Source organism: Pelophylax lessonae, assembly GCF_965119305.1.
Source record: "Pelophylax lessonae genome assembly, chromosome: 8".
NCBI classification, from domain to species: Eukaryota; Metazoa; Chordata; class Amphibia; order Anura; family Ranidae; genus Pelophylax; species Pelophylax lessonae.
In genome coordinates this window covers 26,454,397-26,470,663 of record NC_138775.1, presented here as the reverse complement: position 1 = coordinate 26,470,663, position 16,267 = coordinate 26,454,397, and the positions used below count along the sequence as shown (strand labels likewise).

At 41.8% G+C, this 16,267-nt stretch overlaps 1 protein-coding gene across 1 annotated transcript in view; it reads right to left on the bottom strand.

Moving 5' to 3' along the window:
* CELSR3 (cadherin EGF LAG seven-pass G-type receptor 3) overlaps nucleotides 1-7,191 on the bottom strand; it is a 305,191-nt gene extending 298,000 nt beyond the window's left edge. Inside the window, exon 1 of the mRNA XM_082265193.1 lies at nucleotides 2,707-7,191. Within this exon, the coding sequence (XP_082121319.1) occupies nucleotides 2,707-6,934 (4,228 nt within the window). The 5' untranslated portion in view covers nucleotides 6,935-7,191. The remainder of the gene's footprint in view (nucleotides 1-2,706) is intronic.
* Between the last annotated feature and the right edge of the window lie 9,076 nt (nucleotides 7,192-16,267).

Sequence of the window (16,267 nt, the reverse complement as noted above, 5' to 3'; positions counted from 1 at the left end):
GATGGGGCACAATGCCTCCCAATGACACCAATGATGGGGCACAATTCCTTCCAATGACACCAATGATGGGGCAAAGCTCCTCCTAATGACACCAACGATGGGGCACAATTCCTCCCAATGACACCAATGATGGGGCACAATTCCTCCCAATGACACCAATGATGGGGCACTATTCCTCCCAATGGCACCAATAATGGGACACCATTCCTCCCAATGACATCAATGATGGGGCACAATTCCTCCCAATGACACCAATGATGGGGCACAATTCCTCTCAATGACACCAATGATGGGGCACAATTCTTCCCAATGACACCAAAAATGGGGCACAATTCCTTCCACTGACACCAATGATGGGGCGCAATTCCTCCCAATGACGGGGCACAATTCCTCCCAATGACACCGATGACGGGGCACAATTTCTCCCAACAACACCAGCCATGGGGCACAATTCCTCCCAATGACACCAATGATGGGGCACAATTCCTCCCAATGACACCAATGATGGGGCACAATTCCTCCCAATGACACCAATGACGGGGCACAATCCCTCCCAATGACACCAATGACGGGGCACAATTCCTCCCAATGACACCAATGACGGGGCACAATTCCTCCCAATGACACCAATGACGGGGCACAATTCCTCCCAATGACACCGATGACGGGGCACAATTTCTCCCAACAACACCAGCCATGGGGCACAATTCCTCCCAATGACACCAATGATGGGGCACAATTCCTCCCAATGACACCAATGATGGGACACAATTCCTCCCAATGACACCAATGATGGGCCACAATTCCTCCCAATGACACCAATGATGGGGCACAATTCCTCCCAATGACACCAATGATGGGACACAATTCCTCCCAATGACACCAATGATGGGCCACAATTCCTCCCAATGACACCAATGATGGGGCACAATTCCTCCCAAAGACACAAACGATGGGGCACAGATCCTCCCAATGACACCAACAATGGGGTACAGATCCTACCAATGATGGGGCAAAATTCGTCCCAATGACACCAATGATGGGACACAATTCCTCCCAATGACACCAATGATGGGGCACAATTCCTCCCAATGACACCAATGATTGAGAACAATTCCTTCCAATGACACCAACAATGGGGCACAATTGTTTTTTCCCCGCTGGCGACTGGACCTTTTCTACTTCCAATGTCTACAGTCTGGCCCCCCTAAAGTCTGATGGATAGGAATTGGCCTCTTGTTTAGAAGGTTTGGAGACCCCTGATCTAAATAACAAATTAGATGCCCCCCCCTGTAAGAACAGCGTTTATATTTATCTTTTTAGACAATTTATATACCAATTAGCTGGGAAATGGCATTTCAAGTTTAAAAGGCATTCCACCCAAAAGTGATAACTTAGTTACAAAGGTGGAGCCTGGTTGGATGACTCAAACCTCTTAAAGCCAGCCATAAATGGTGCGATTTACTTTCCCACAACCACGGGTAGCAAGAAAGAAAAAAAAAAAAAAAAAATCGCTCAGTCAGTGTGGATGGTGGAATCCCTCCCACGGAGCCATTGTGTTTTCCTGGCGGGGGGATGTAGCCGTCCCAGCTGGGAGAACACACAGGGGTTGATTTACTAAACCGGAGCCCAAAATCTGGTGCAGCTCTGCATAGAAACCATTCAGCTTCCATGTTTTTTTTTTTTTTTTGTCAAAGCTTAATGACGCAAGCTGAAGTTAGAAGCGGATTGGCTACCGTGCACAGCTACACCAGATTTTGCACTCTCCTATTTTAGTAAATCAACCAGTGACTATTCCTAGTGGCTTTCGCCACTGGCTATATAATTGGCTGAAAAACTGGCCAAGATTCGAACCGTCTATGGCCAGATTTAATTTCTTGGATACTTCAAACAACAAGATCTTCCTGCTACCATTCCCATTTCTCGTTCCGTCTACCTGGGAGTTTTAGGTGTTCCCACCTGCCTTTGTGTGGGTCCGGCAGGAATGGTGGGAGACCCTCATAATTGCCTTAGCAGACCCAGAACCTAATGGCGCTTTTCCACTGCATGGAACCGCAGGGTTCGGCTCGCTTTTGTGCTTTTACACTGCTGGTACCGCATGGTATGGTGTAGGAACGGTTCAGTACGGTACGGTACGGCGGCGCTTTTCCACTGCATGGAACCGAACGGTACGGCTCTCCAAAAACAGTACCACCTCGATTGTGGTTCCAAGAGGTACCATACCCGGTACCATATCCCACAATCCTTTGCATGCAGTCACTACTAGCCACTGATTGGTCAGAGAATCCCACCCCGTTGTTATCCCACCCACTTAACTTTAGTACTACTTTAGTGGAAAAGCAAACCATACCGTACCATGCGGTACCAGCAGTGGAAAAGCCGGGCCAAGTAGAGCCGAGCCGGTACTTGCAGTTGAAAAGTGCCATAACACAGAGATATCAGCAATAAATTTCCTGAGACACAGGAAATGGTCAAACTGAACTGAGCTTTTGAACAAAGGCAGACTTCAATTTTTTAGGCTATGCAAAGTGTACTTATCCAAAATCCCTAAATCTGTACATTATCAGAAACATTTGCACTGGTTTATAAACTCAAACACATTTGCTTCAAGAGATCTTCCGTAAAAAGTCCCATCAAAACCTAGGAAGCTAAATCTACAGATAGATTAGTATGACAGAAATAAAGAAAATAAAGTCAACACTTTACCTGATACGGTGACCAGCATGGATGCCATCAAGGGACGGTTGTTGTCTAGCTTGCGGCTAAGCCGTAACTCCCCGCTTGAGTGATTGACTATCAACAAATTTAGCTCATTCCCACGCTCGAAGGTGTAGAAGAGTTTGTCTGACACGTCGGGGTCGTAGGCCGGGATTTTCCCAATGACACCAGAGGGGAAAGTGTTGGAGCTGTTGGAGATGTAATTGTTGAAGAGGATCTGAAAGTTCTTTAAGACGGGAGTGTTGTCGTTTTGATCGATCAGCTTAATGTGAACGGTAGCCCTGCTAACCAAAGGGGCCGAGGTGGCCTGTACCACTATAATGTACTCGGACTTGGTTTCATAGTCCAAGTCTATGAGGGCGGTCAGCTCTCCGGAGAAGAAATCCATTTGGAAAATTTCGGGAATGTTGCCCTCAACTATCTGATACATTATCTGTGCGTTTGGCCCTTCGTCTGGGTCAGTGGCTTTGATTCTGCCAACCACCGAGCCTACAATGCTGTTTTCCTTTACATAGACCTCAAATTCGTCGGCTGGAAAAATTGGGGCGTTGTCGTTGACGTCCTGAACAGCAACTTGGATGCGAACTGGGCTTCTCTGTGGGGGGATGCCCCTGTCCACAGCGTAAGCCGTCAGCTCATAGAAGGGGACACTTTCCCTGTCCAACTTGCGTACAGTACGGATGATACCTGAGGTTGGTTCTATCGTAAAATCCCCATCTCCATCTTCACCATTTTGAAATGTGTACTGAACCCTGCCATTGGCATGAGAATCGCGGTCGGTGGCAGAAATCTGCAGGACGCTTGTAAAAGGAGGAGCATCCTCTGAGACTATTCCGTGATATTGCGAGTTTAAAAACTGGGGGGCGTTATCGTTGACGTCATTCACCATAATCTCCACGTAGGCCGTGTCGGATTTCTGCGGGATGCCATTGTCCTTTGCAATAACAGCCAGCGTGTAAGTCAATTGGTCCTCATAGTCCAGTTGGGCGTTGAGCGTGATAACTCCGCTATCGGAGTTAATTCGGAACTGGGGGATATTGTCTTCCAGGGAGTAGGAGATCCTTGCGTTCTCTCCGACGTCATCGTCCGAGGCGCTAATGATCACCACGGTGCTCCCGACAGGCCGGTCCTCGTTAATATCAACAGGGTAGTGCGCACTTTGAAAGACCGGCCTGTGGGTGTTTGCATCGGTAATGTTAATATGGACGTAGCAGTTGTCGTGAAGGATGCGATCGGAGGCGGTCACCGTCAGAACGTAGCGTCTTTCCTGTTTGTAATCAAGTGGCAGCGATAAAGTGATTAACCCTGACCCGCTCTGGGTGCTAATTGCGAAACGGTTGCGGGTGTTGCCTCCGGTGATCTGATAGGTGATAGGGCTGTTTATATCCCTGTCTATGGCAGTTACGCTAAGCACACTGGTCCCCACGCTGGCATCTTCATTTAGACGTATAAAATATTCCCTTTGGGTGAACTCTGGCCGGTTATCGTTCACATCCAGGACGGTAATGGTGACGCTTGCGGACGCAGACAGTGGTGGGTTCCCATGATCCCGAGCTTCTACTCCGAACAGATAATGTTCTACAGTCTCTCTGTCTAGAGGGCCACTTACGGTGATCCAACCGGTGGCACTGTTAATTACAAACGGAGTAGCAGGTAGCACGCCAGTCAATTTATATTCCATGCGAGCGTTTTCCCCGTAATCTGCATCCACGGCTTGAATGTGAATAACAGAGTGACCCAATGGAACATTTTCTAGCACGTTGACTTGAAAGGGGGTGCTAACAAACATGGGGGCATGGTCGTTAATGTCTACCACCTGAACACTTAGCACACCGGTGTTGTTTGAAAGCGGGGGGCGGCCTGCATCTTGGGCGCGGATTCTGAGGGTATACTCCCTCTCCGTTTCAAAGTCCAGGGGGGCTACGACCTGTATGGCACCATTTAAGCTGTCAATGGAGAACTGCCCTCTACTGTTACCACTAATGATGTTATAATGGACCACTGCATTGCTATCCTTATCGAAGTCGGTAGCAGTCACCCTTATAATCTCGGTGTGGGGTCTGAGGTCTTCTCTCACCTGGACTATGTAACGCTTTTCGCTAAACTGCGGCACGTTATCGTTCTCGTCAAGCACGGTTATCTCAACTTTGACAGTGGATGACCTGGGCCCCGGGTCCTTCCCTTGATCACTGGCCTCCACTATCAAAGAGTACCTCTCCCTTTTCTCTCTGTCTACCAGCCCGCTGGTGGTGATTAAACCCGACCGTGCATCGATTTCAAAAACTGAGTGAGCCGCTTGTTCGTTGACAAAGCGGTACTTGATGTTGGCGTTGGCCTGCGAGTCAATGTCAGTGGCCCTCAGCTGCAGGATGGGGTACCCTTCCTCTACATTCTCCCTTATGCTCTCCCTGTACTCGGCCTGCTCGAACATGGGGCTGTGGTCATTTTTATCGGCGACCGCCACGGACACCATGGTGGTGGCGGACAGTCGCGGGCTCCCGTGGTCGATGGCCGTGACCCTGAAGTAGTGCAGGTCCATGTTCTCCCTGTCTAGAATCTCCGTTGTGGAGATCAAACCGGTCACTGAGTCTATACTGAACAGCTCTAAAGACTTGCTATTCATCAGAGCGTCCATGGTGTACACAACCCTCCCCGCCTCCCCGGTATCAGGGTCTTGTGCTGTCATGGTTATCACCGGAGTCCCTGGGGGCTGATTTTCAGCCACCTGATCCTGATAATTTTTTTGGGGGAAATAGGGATGCCGGTTGGCTGCCCTGCGTGTCCTTATTAATGGAAGGGATGCCCTACCCCTCCCACTGCCCCCCTGCCTGGGTGATGATCTATGAGCGAGAGGCAGCGGGTTCAGCTGCATGGCTTTGCTACGTGCTAACGCTCGTTCGGTATGAAGATCAATCGTTTTGAGCTCCTCCGGAGCAGAGGCTGGGGAGATTATTTTCAGGCAACCTTTGGTTGAGTTGAAGGAGAGATTTCGAGAGCAGGGTCCTTTAAGGGAGAGCGGAGGGACTGGGGGGGTCTGGGCGGGCTGCCGAGGAGGAGAAGCAGCAGCAGCGGGAGCTGTCCGCTGGTCTGGTGCTGAAATCTCCTCTCCTCTCCACGTGCCCTCCGTAGACTCCTCTCCTTTGCCCAGACCCCGGGTCAGCTTGCAGCACCAGAACCTGCCGGTGTCCTTGGAACAGGTCTCGGTGCCGCCCCGGCAGTTGAGTTTGCAAATCCCCAGGTTCAAGTGTGAAGGATGCCACGCGTCCGGTAAGATCGCTCCCGTGTGGTTACAGTCCCTGGTTACATTCGAGGGCCATAAAGCCAGCAAGACACATGGGCGCCTTTGGCCGCCAATAGACCCCCCGAGGGCGACCTGACCGTCCAAAGAACCGGCGCTCCCAGTCTGGTGGACATGGCGGAGGAAGACGAGTTGGTGGTCCACCATGGAAAGGCCACTGGGAGCGCGGTCAGTCCCGTTGGTTGGTGGAGGACCCCCCTTGGATGCGGTCCTATCGCTCGGCGGGCCACCGTTGGGTTTTTGCGTTGGCTGGCAGTATTGCAGGATAAGAAGGTCTTGGCTGTGAATCTTAAGGCAATGGGGTCCTACGATGGCGAGGTCCATGGGCGGCCAGTGAGGTTTTGTAATCCAACAGAGGAAAGGGGTTCCTCCTTCGCTGTGGCCCCTCTGTGACACTTGAGGGTGGCCCTTGGTCCTGTAGGAGGCACCGGGTGCCTGCTGGGTCGGTCCAGGGATCTCCGCTGAGGGCCAAGGTTGGGTCATTGGTCTCTGGCACAGGGTGAGGTGGCAGGGGACCCCGTATCGGCTGTGGTGGCCCCCCGGTGGATCTTCGGGGTGACCCTCGGTTCTGGAGGAGGTACCGGGGGCCCGTTGGGTCGGTCCGGGGTCATCCGCCGAGGGCCGGCGTTGGGTCATCGGTCTCCGGCACAGGCTGAGGTACCAGGGGACCCCGTAATGGCTGTGGTGGCCCCTGGCCTGGGGATGGTGGTCTTCCTGAGCCCCCTGCAGCCTTGGAAGGGAAGCCCCCTCGTACACAATGCACAGGGAGGGAGCGAGGGCCGGGGGACGGGGATCAGTGCGCTGCCGGCTGCCCGCATGCTTCCCCCGGCTGGAAGTGAACAAAGGGATGCTGAGGAGGACGAGCAGCGGGAGGAGGCAGCGGCGAGGCAGGCTGGTCCCCGGCAGCTGAGCAGCCATAGTCTTCCCCCTCCTTGTCTGCTGGCAACGGCGCTGCCCCCTCACTGGGCACGGCCCTCCCCCGCTCCTCCTGACGCTCTCCCGGCCGTGGCTGCGACCATCTACGCGGCGCTCACAGGCGGACTCTCCGGGCGCAGCATCTCCTCACCCTCCCTTCATTCAACACCAACATGGCTCCCGGCGACCCGAATGGTCCGCTCCACCCCATCTTCCTACCCCCCTCTACTACGGGGGACAGGTGGTACGATCCCCAGTGCGCAGGCGCACAGGCGGCGGCTGAGTCAGGAGCGGTGACGTCAGCGGCCATCTTTACTTCTGGAGGAGCTGTCCAGGGTGCTGAAAGTGGAGATGGCTGGAGAGGGGAGGAGGTTATCAGCATGGAGAGGATGGCATTGCAGACTCATGCACAATATTATTATTATTAGTAACTTTATTTGATAATTTAATATTAATAATAATAATAGTAAAATTATAATTATATCTTATGTAATATTTTTTTATTTTGCTATTATTATTATTATTATTACCATCATATTTTATTATTTTATATAATATTTTTTATTATAATATTTTATTTAATTATGTAATAAAAAGAAGGTTTATTTTTTACAATCATTTTTATTATTATTTTTTTTAATTATGTGTTATCAATATTATTATTATTATTATTATTATTATTATTATTATTATTAATAACTTTATTTGATAATTTAATATTAATGATAATAATATTATAATTATTAGATCTTATGTAATATTGTTTTTATTTATTTGTTTTTGGTATAACTATTATTATTACCATTATAATATTTTATATCACATTATTTTTTATCATATTTTATTTTATTATTTAATAAAAAGAAGGTTTATTTTTATAATTATTATGATAATCAGCCTATTTTACTTAAAATGATGTATTAGCAATATTATTATTATTATTATTATTATTATTATTATTAACTTTATTTGATAATTTGATATTAATGATAATAATAGTAAAATTATAATTATATCTTATGTAATATTTATTTATTTTTTATTACTATTATTATTATTATTAATAACTTTATTTGATAATTTAATATTAATGATACTAATAAAAATAATATTAAAATTATTAGATCTTATGTATTATTGTTTTTATTCATTTGTTTTTGGTATTACTATTATTACCATCATATTATTTTATTTTATATCATATTATTTTTTATCATATTTTATTTTATTATTTAATAAAAAGAAGGTTTATTTTTATAATTATTATGATAATCAGTATATTTTACTTAAAATTATGTATTATCAATATTATTATTATTAGTAACTTTATTTGATAATTTGATATTAATGATAATAATAGTAAAATTATAATTATATCTTATGTAATATTTTTTTATTTATTTGTTTTTGGTATTACTATTATTATTATTATTATTATTACCATCATATTTTATTATTATATATAATATTTTTTATTATAATATTTTATTTTATTATGTAATAAAAATAAGGTTTATATTTACAATATGATAATCAGTATATTTTACTTAAAATGATGTATTATCAATATTATTATTATTATTATTATTATTAATAATAACTTTATTTGATAAGTTGATATTAATGATAATAATAGTAATATTATAATTATATCTTATGTAATATTTTTTTATTTATTTGTTTTTGGTATTACTATTATTATTATTATTACCATCATATATTATTATTTTATATAATATTTTTTTATTATAATATGTTATTTTATTATGTAATAAAAAGAAGGTTTATTTTTTACAATCATTTTTATTATTATCATATTGATTTAAATGATGTGTTATCAATATTATTATTATTATTATTATTAATAATAACTTTATTTGATATTTAATATTAATAATAATATTAGTAATATTATAATTATTATATCTTATGTAATTATTATTAATAACTGTATTTGATAAGTTGATATTAATGATAATAATAGTAATATTATAATTATATCTTATGTAATATTTATTTATTTGTTTTTGGTATTACTATTATTATTATTATTATTACCATCATATATTATTATTTTATATAATATTTTTTTATTATAATATTTTATTTTATTATGTAATAAAAAGAAGGTTTATTTTTTACAATCATTTTTATTATTATCATATTGATTTAAATGATGTGTTATCAATATTATTATTATTATTATTATTAATAATAACTTTATTTGATATTTAATATTAATAATAATAATATTAGTAATATTATAATTATTATTATTATTAATAACTGTATTTGATAAGTTGATATTAATGATAATAATAGTAATATTATAATTATATCTTATGTAATATTTATTTATTTGTTTTTGGTATTACTATTATTATTATTATTATTATTACCATCATATATTATTATTTTATATAATATTTTTTATTATAATATTTTATTTTATTATGTAATAAAAATAAGGTTTATTTTTTACAATCATTTTTATTATTATCATATTGATTTAAATGATGTGTTATCAATATTATTATTATTATTATTAATAACTTTATTTGATATTTAATATTAATAATAATATTAGTAATATTATAATTATTATATCTTATGTCATTTTTTATTTGTTTTTGGCATTACTATTATTATTAATATTATTATTATTATTTTTACCATCATAATTTTTTTTTTATTTATTTATTTATTCAAAAGAAACACTGAAGATATTCCATTACATCATTTCAAGTCCAATCCACATGTTAAAACATTTAACATATGATTATTTAAAACATCATCTATTATACAAAAATTGATCGAGATTATAGGACTTAATTAATTCAGTCCACTAGAATCATCGGAACTCTCCCTTGTCCCTATTATTTTCTAATATTCAAAAAAAGGAAAAGAAAAAGAATATACAAAGTATAGAAGAAAGAAAAAGAGAGAGAAAAAAGAAGAAAAAAAAAAGGGGAAAAGTTACCCCCCCCCCTTTCCCCTCCACAACTTATTACCATCATATATTATTATTTTATATAATATTTCTTTTTTATTATAATGTTTTATTTTATTATGTAATTAAAATAAGGTTTATTTTTTACAATCATTTTTATTATCATATTGATTTAAATGATGTGTTATCAATATTATTATTATTATTATTATTATTAATAACTTTATTTGATAATTTAATATTGATAATAATATTAGTAATATTATAATTATTATATCTTATGTAATTTTTTTATTTGTTTTTGGCATTACTATTATTATTAATATTATTATTATTATTATTTTTACCATCATATTTTATTATTATATATAATGTTATTTTTTATTATTATATTTTATTTAATTATTTAATTAAAAAAAGGTTTATTTTTATAATCATTATTATTATGATCATATTTTATTTTATTTAAAATGATGTATTATCAATGTTATTATTATTATTTATTTTTTTGCTCTTGGTACTATTATTATAATATTTTACAGTATTATTCATTTTTTTAATATGAAATATTAATATTCTTATTATTCTCATATTTTATGTTCATTTTTTCATTTTTTAAGATGATAATTATCAAATTTAATTTAACATGAAATATTATAATTATTATATTTTATTTAATATTGTATCATTTGTGGATATTTTTAACTGATTAATGAGAAACCTTCCCAAATGTTCCCATGTGTAATACTATCTCTCACCCACAGGTGATTTGGTGAGCTTTTGATGACGTGTATTTAAAGATGGCTGCCGCATATCTAATTGACCATGTGGTTGTGGGGGGAAGTGCAACCATGTCTTGATGACCTCACTCACAATATAACCTGTGAGTGGTCAAGAGGAATGATTACATCCTGTGGGCGGTCTCTGGTATACAGGACTATAAAAAGAGTCCATAGCATGAGGAATAGTCTGTTTTTTGGAGCTGTGGAAAGACCAAGCATGCAGCCAGGATTTCTTATTGTCCTGTTCCTCCAGCTATCCAGTGTAAGCCGTTGACATTCAACTACCAGAGCTTAGGCTACGTTCACATGTGGGCGTAGCGGATCGCGGGCAGAATCATTGCGATTGTGCCCGTGATCCGGAAATCATTGCAAATCCCGGGAGACGCCTGTGCAATGCCCGTGATTTGCAATGGCACCCCCAAACGCCGTGCAATGTTGCCACGAACCGCGGTAACATCGCTCAAATAGCATCGCGGGACGCATGACGCCCAAAAAAGGTACAAGAGCTTCTTTTGTGCGTCATGCGTCCCGCGATTCTGTTTGCGCGATGTTACCGCAATCTCACAGGCGTCCCGCAATTTGCAGTGATTCAGCATCGTGGGCAGAATCACTACGATGATCCGTTACGCCCAAATGTGAACGTAGCCTGAGTATTATTTGATATTTTGGGATATTGGGAATAGGTGTGTATGTTTAAGAGCCCATTCACACTAGCGCGACTTGTGAGGCGACTTGTGTTGCCCCAGGTCGCTTGACATAACAAAAGCAATGTTAATCAATGAGTGCCGTCTTAATTGGCACTACTGAAGTCCCTCCGACTTCAGAAAAGGGTCCTGTACTACTTTGAGGCGACCTGTGATCCGACTTGTCCCATATACTTCAATGGGAGTCGCCTCCTTATCTTAATTGAAGCGACTTGTTATCAGACTTTCCAGGAAGAAGAAAGAGATTAGCCAGGCATTCCCCACATTGCAGCCATGCTTATATGGTATATATATATATATATATATATATATATATATATATATGTAATAGTATATATATTCCATTATCTCTGCTTGGTCTGTGTGAGTGGCACTGATACGTGGCACTGATATGTGGCACTGGTGGACACTGATACGTGGCACTGATACGTGGCACTGGTGGACACTGATTCGTGGCACTGATACGTGGCACTGATACGTGGCACTGATATGTGGCACTGGTGGACACTGATTCGTGGCACTGATACGTGGCACTGGTGGACACTGATACGTGGCACTGTTTCGTGGCACTGATATGTGGCACTGGTGGACACTGATTCGTGGCACTGATACGTGGCACTGGTGGACACTGATACGTGGCACTGGTGGACACTGATACGTGGCACTGGTGGACACTGATACGTGGCACTGATTCGTGGCACTGATATGTGGCACTGGTGGACACTGATTTGTGGCACTGGTGGGCAGTGGCACTGGTGGACACATACGTGGCACTGGTGGGCAATGAGGAAATGAGTAAAAAATAAAACAGAAAAGGGGAATTAGGTCACAACACATCATATTCTGATTGGCCAAATACAAAGTCGTCTGTCATATAAGTCGCGCAAAATAATTCACAAGTCGCGCTAAAATCGCGGTAAAAAGTCGCTCCGACATGGGGCGACTGATGGTCGTGGCAGTGTGAACCAGCTCTAAATCATGGTATTTTGTGTAATGTTTATGGTAAATTCAGTGATCAGACTACACAATGCACAATAAAGTGCCACCCTATTTAAATGAATGAAGTTCTTCTATAGTGTAATTATTGCTACATTTTGAAAATTGTCTTTTATTGACTGTGTATTCATAATAACCACTTCTAGACCGGAAAAGTTTCCCCCTTAATGACCAGGCCATTTTTTTGCAATTTGGCACTGCAATATTTTACCTGACAATTGCGCGGTCGTGCGACGATGTACCCAAATATTGACGTCCTTTTTTTCCCCACAAACAGAGCTTTCTTTTTGGTGGTATTTGATCACCTGTGTGATTTTTATTTTTTGCGCTATAAACATAAAAATGCGACAATTCTGAAAAAAAAAAAAACAATATTTCTCACTTTCTGCTATATAACATTCCCAATAAAAAAAAATAAAAATTCATCCTTTTAGGCCAATTTGTATTCTGCTACACATTTTTGTTAAAAAAAAATCCCAATAAGCGTATTATGATTGATTTGTGCAAAATTTATCCTGTCTACAAACTAGGGGAAAGATTTATGTCATTTTTATTTATTTATTTATTTATTTTTATTCTAGTAATGGCGGCGATCTGCGATTTTTAGCAGCACTGCGACATTGCGGCGGACAGATCGGACCCCTAATTGACATTTTTGACACTTTTGGGGGTACCAGTGACATTACTACAGTAATCAGTGCTAAAAATATGCACTGTTACTGTACTAATGACACTGGCAGGGAAGGGGATCTCCTAGAGGTGATCAAAGGGTTACTTGTGAGCCTAGGGAGTGTTTTCTAACTGTGGGGGGGAGGAATTTGAGAAATGATCATAGAGACCTGTGATCCTATATAGAAGGATCACATGCGCTCTGTGATCATTCCAAGGAGAAGAACGGTCTGCTGTCCGTTGTTCTCTCTCCATGGGGAGCGATTGGGGGTGCCTGGCGGCAATCGCAGCTGCCAGCTCCGTGGATCGGCTTCCCGCTGCCTAGTGGGTGCGCGCCCCCAGGAGCGCTCCCGCTAACCCCCGTACAGGTACGGTAGTTCGTGCAGCCGAGCCAGCCTGCTGCGGAAAGTGGTTAATCAGTGGATATGTATGGATTATTTTTGCAGAGTAAGGATAATATTTAGTGTCATCAGGTTTGTGAGAATAGTATTTCCTATGTAGATGTTGTGCATGCAGCGAGCCCAAATATTTTATATCCTTCTTGGAAGAAGCACAAGGAGTTAATGTAACCATTAATTCAAGTGAGGATTTTTTTCCCAGCATCCTGGTGATAAATGACTTTTAGCACCATCCAGACAGCATCAAAGCCCCCTCGCCAATACCAATAATGGCTGTCATTGGTATCGCCCAGCCCCCCCTTGGAATGGTTCCAGGAATGGTGCGGACCCAGTCTGATCTGCTAATAGGAAGCTTGCTGAATGCATTTAAGTGAGAATTCCCGGCTCTGGCTCATTGTACCCCCCCCCCCCCCATCAATATCACAATGTGCGGGACCCACCCTCCTCCGCTCACATCAAGCCTCACTGAGCCAGGAGGGTCTCATTGTCCTGCCGGTCCCCTCCATCTCCCCCAATGGCTCGGTGCCGCCTGCGCCAGAACATGCATTATATCAGACGGGTCCGCCAGTGTGTTTAATCATCAATAAGGAGATAAGCATATGCAACCGGGGCGATAAACGCAGCGCTACCTTCCATCATTCATTATACGGATCTCTATGTCCGTAACAAAAAATAAATAAAAATGATACATTTTTGGAATTTAATACCCTGTCTGACAATTCACAAGATGGCTTGAGGTACCTGGTGCCTCATGCCTCAAGTGATATTAACTACGTGACCTCAGGAAGATTAACCCCCCCACCTTCCTGACCATTTTTTATGAAATGGCACTGTGATACTTTAACCACTTGCCTACTGGGCACTTAAACCCCCCTTCCTGCCCAGGCCAATTCTCAGCTTTTAGGCTAAATTCACACCTGAGCGTAGCGTTTTTCGCGCGTTTTTTACCGCGATTTTACCGCGATTTTTGCGGCGTTTTTTACCGCGATTTTACCGCGATTTTTACCGCGATTTTTGTGCAGGCGTTTTTAGATTGAATAGAGATCAATGGAAAACGCCTGTAATCTGCCCAAAAAGAAGCTCATGTACTTTTTTGAGCGTTGGGCGTTTTGTATACAGCGTCAAAACGCTCAGATGTGAACAGGGGCCATTGAAATGAATAGGATTTGTGTTGTTGGGCGTTTTGAGAGCTGATCCTAGAGCAGAAAAACGCCCCAAAACGCCTAGATGTGAACGGAGCCTTAGTGCTGTCGCACTTTGAATGACAATTGCGTGGTCATGCAACACTGCACCTATATAAAATTTTTATAATTTTTTTTTTTTCCAAACAAATAGAGCTTTCTTTTGGTGGTATTTAATCACTATTGTGGGTTTTATTCTTTGCTAAACAAACAAACAAAGACAAAAAACAAAAAAAACAAACAAACAGTTTTTAGAGTTTGTTATAAAATCTTGCAAACAGGTAATTTTTCTCCTTCATTGATGTGCACTGATGAGGCGGCACTGATAGGCTACACTGATAAGGCAGCACTGGTGTGCACTGATAGGCTAAACTCATGGACACGGATAGGCTGCACTGATAAGGCGGCACTGGTGGGCACTGATAGGCGACACTGATGGGCACTGATAAGGCGACACTGATGAGCACTGATAGGCTGCACTGATAAGGCGGCACTGGTGGGCACTGATAGGAAGCAATGATGGGTGGCACTGATGGATTGCACCAATGGGCACTGGTACACTGGTAGGTGGCAATGAAGGGCACTAATAGGTGGCACCGATAGGTGGCACTCATGCGCACTGATGGGCATTAATAGGTGGCACTGATTGGAAATGATAGGCGCTGGTAGGTGACACTGATAGGCAGCACTGATGATGGGCACTGACAGGTGACGTTGGTGGGCACTGGTAGGTGACACTAGTGGGCATTGATAGGGGACACTGGTGAGCACTGATAGGTGACACTGGTGGGCACTGATAGGTGGCATTGGTGGGCACTGGTAGGTGGCATTGGTGGGCACTTGTAGGTGGCACTGGTGGGCACTGATAGGTGGCATTGGTGGGCACTGGTGGTCACAGATTCTCCTCTTCGGGACCGATGTTCCTCTGACAGCAGCGGCGATCGTTTTTTCTTCTCTTCACGCTAATAGCATTAGAAAAAAAAAGCTGATCTCCAGCTGCTGTTTACATCATGTGATCAGATATGATTGGCTGACATCTGATCACGTGGTAAGGGGCTGGGGCCGGCCTCTTACTCCGATCTGTGATCAGCTGAGTCTCATGGACTTGCTTATCCATGAGCGAGCCGCAGGGAGCGCGCAGGCAGCTCATGCATGGGAGGACGTACATGGACGCCCTCCTGGCAATTAAGGTCCGCGCTGTTACACACATATATATATATATATATATATATATACACATATACAGTCAGGTCCATAAATATTGGGACATTGACACAATTCTAATCTTTTTGGCTCTATAAACCAACACAATGGATTTGAAATGAAACAAGATGTGCTTTAACTGCAGACTTTCAGCTTTAATTTGAGGGTATTTACATCCAAATCAGGTGAACGTTGTAGGAATTACAACAGTTTGTATATGTGCCTCCCACTTTTTAAGGGACCAAAAGTAATGGGACAGATTAACAATCATAAATCAAACTTTCACTTTATAATACTTGGTTGCAAATCCTTTGCAGTCAATTACAGCCTGAAGTCTGGAATGCATAGACATCACCAGACGCTGGGTTTCATCCCTGGTGATGCTCTGCCAGGCCTCTACTGCAACTGTCTTCAGTTCCTGCTTGTTCTTGGGCCATTTTCCCTTCAGTTTTG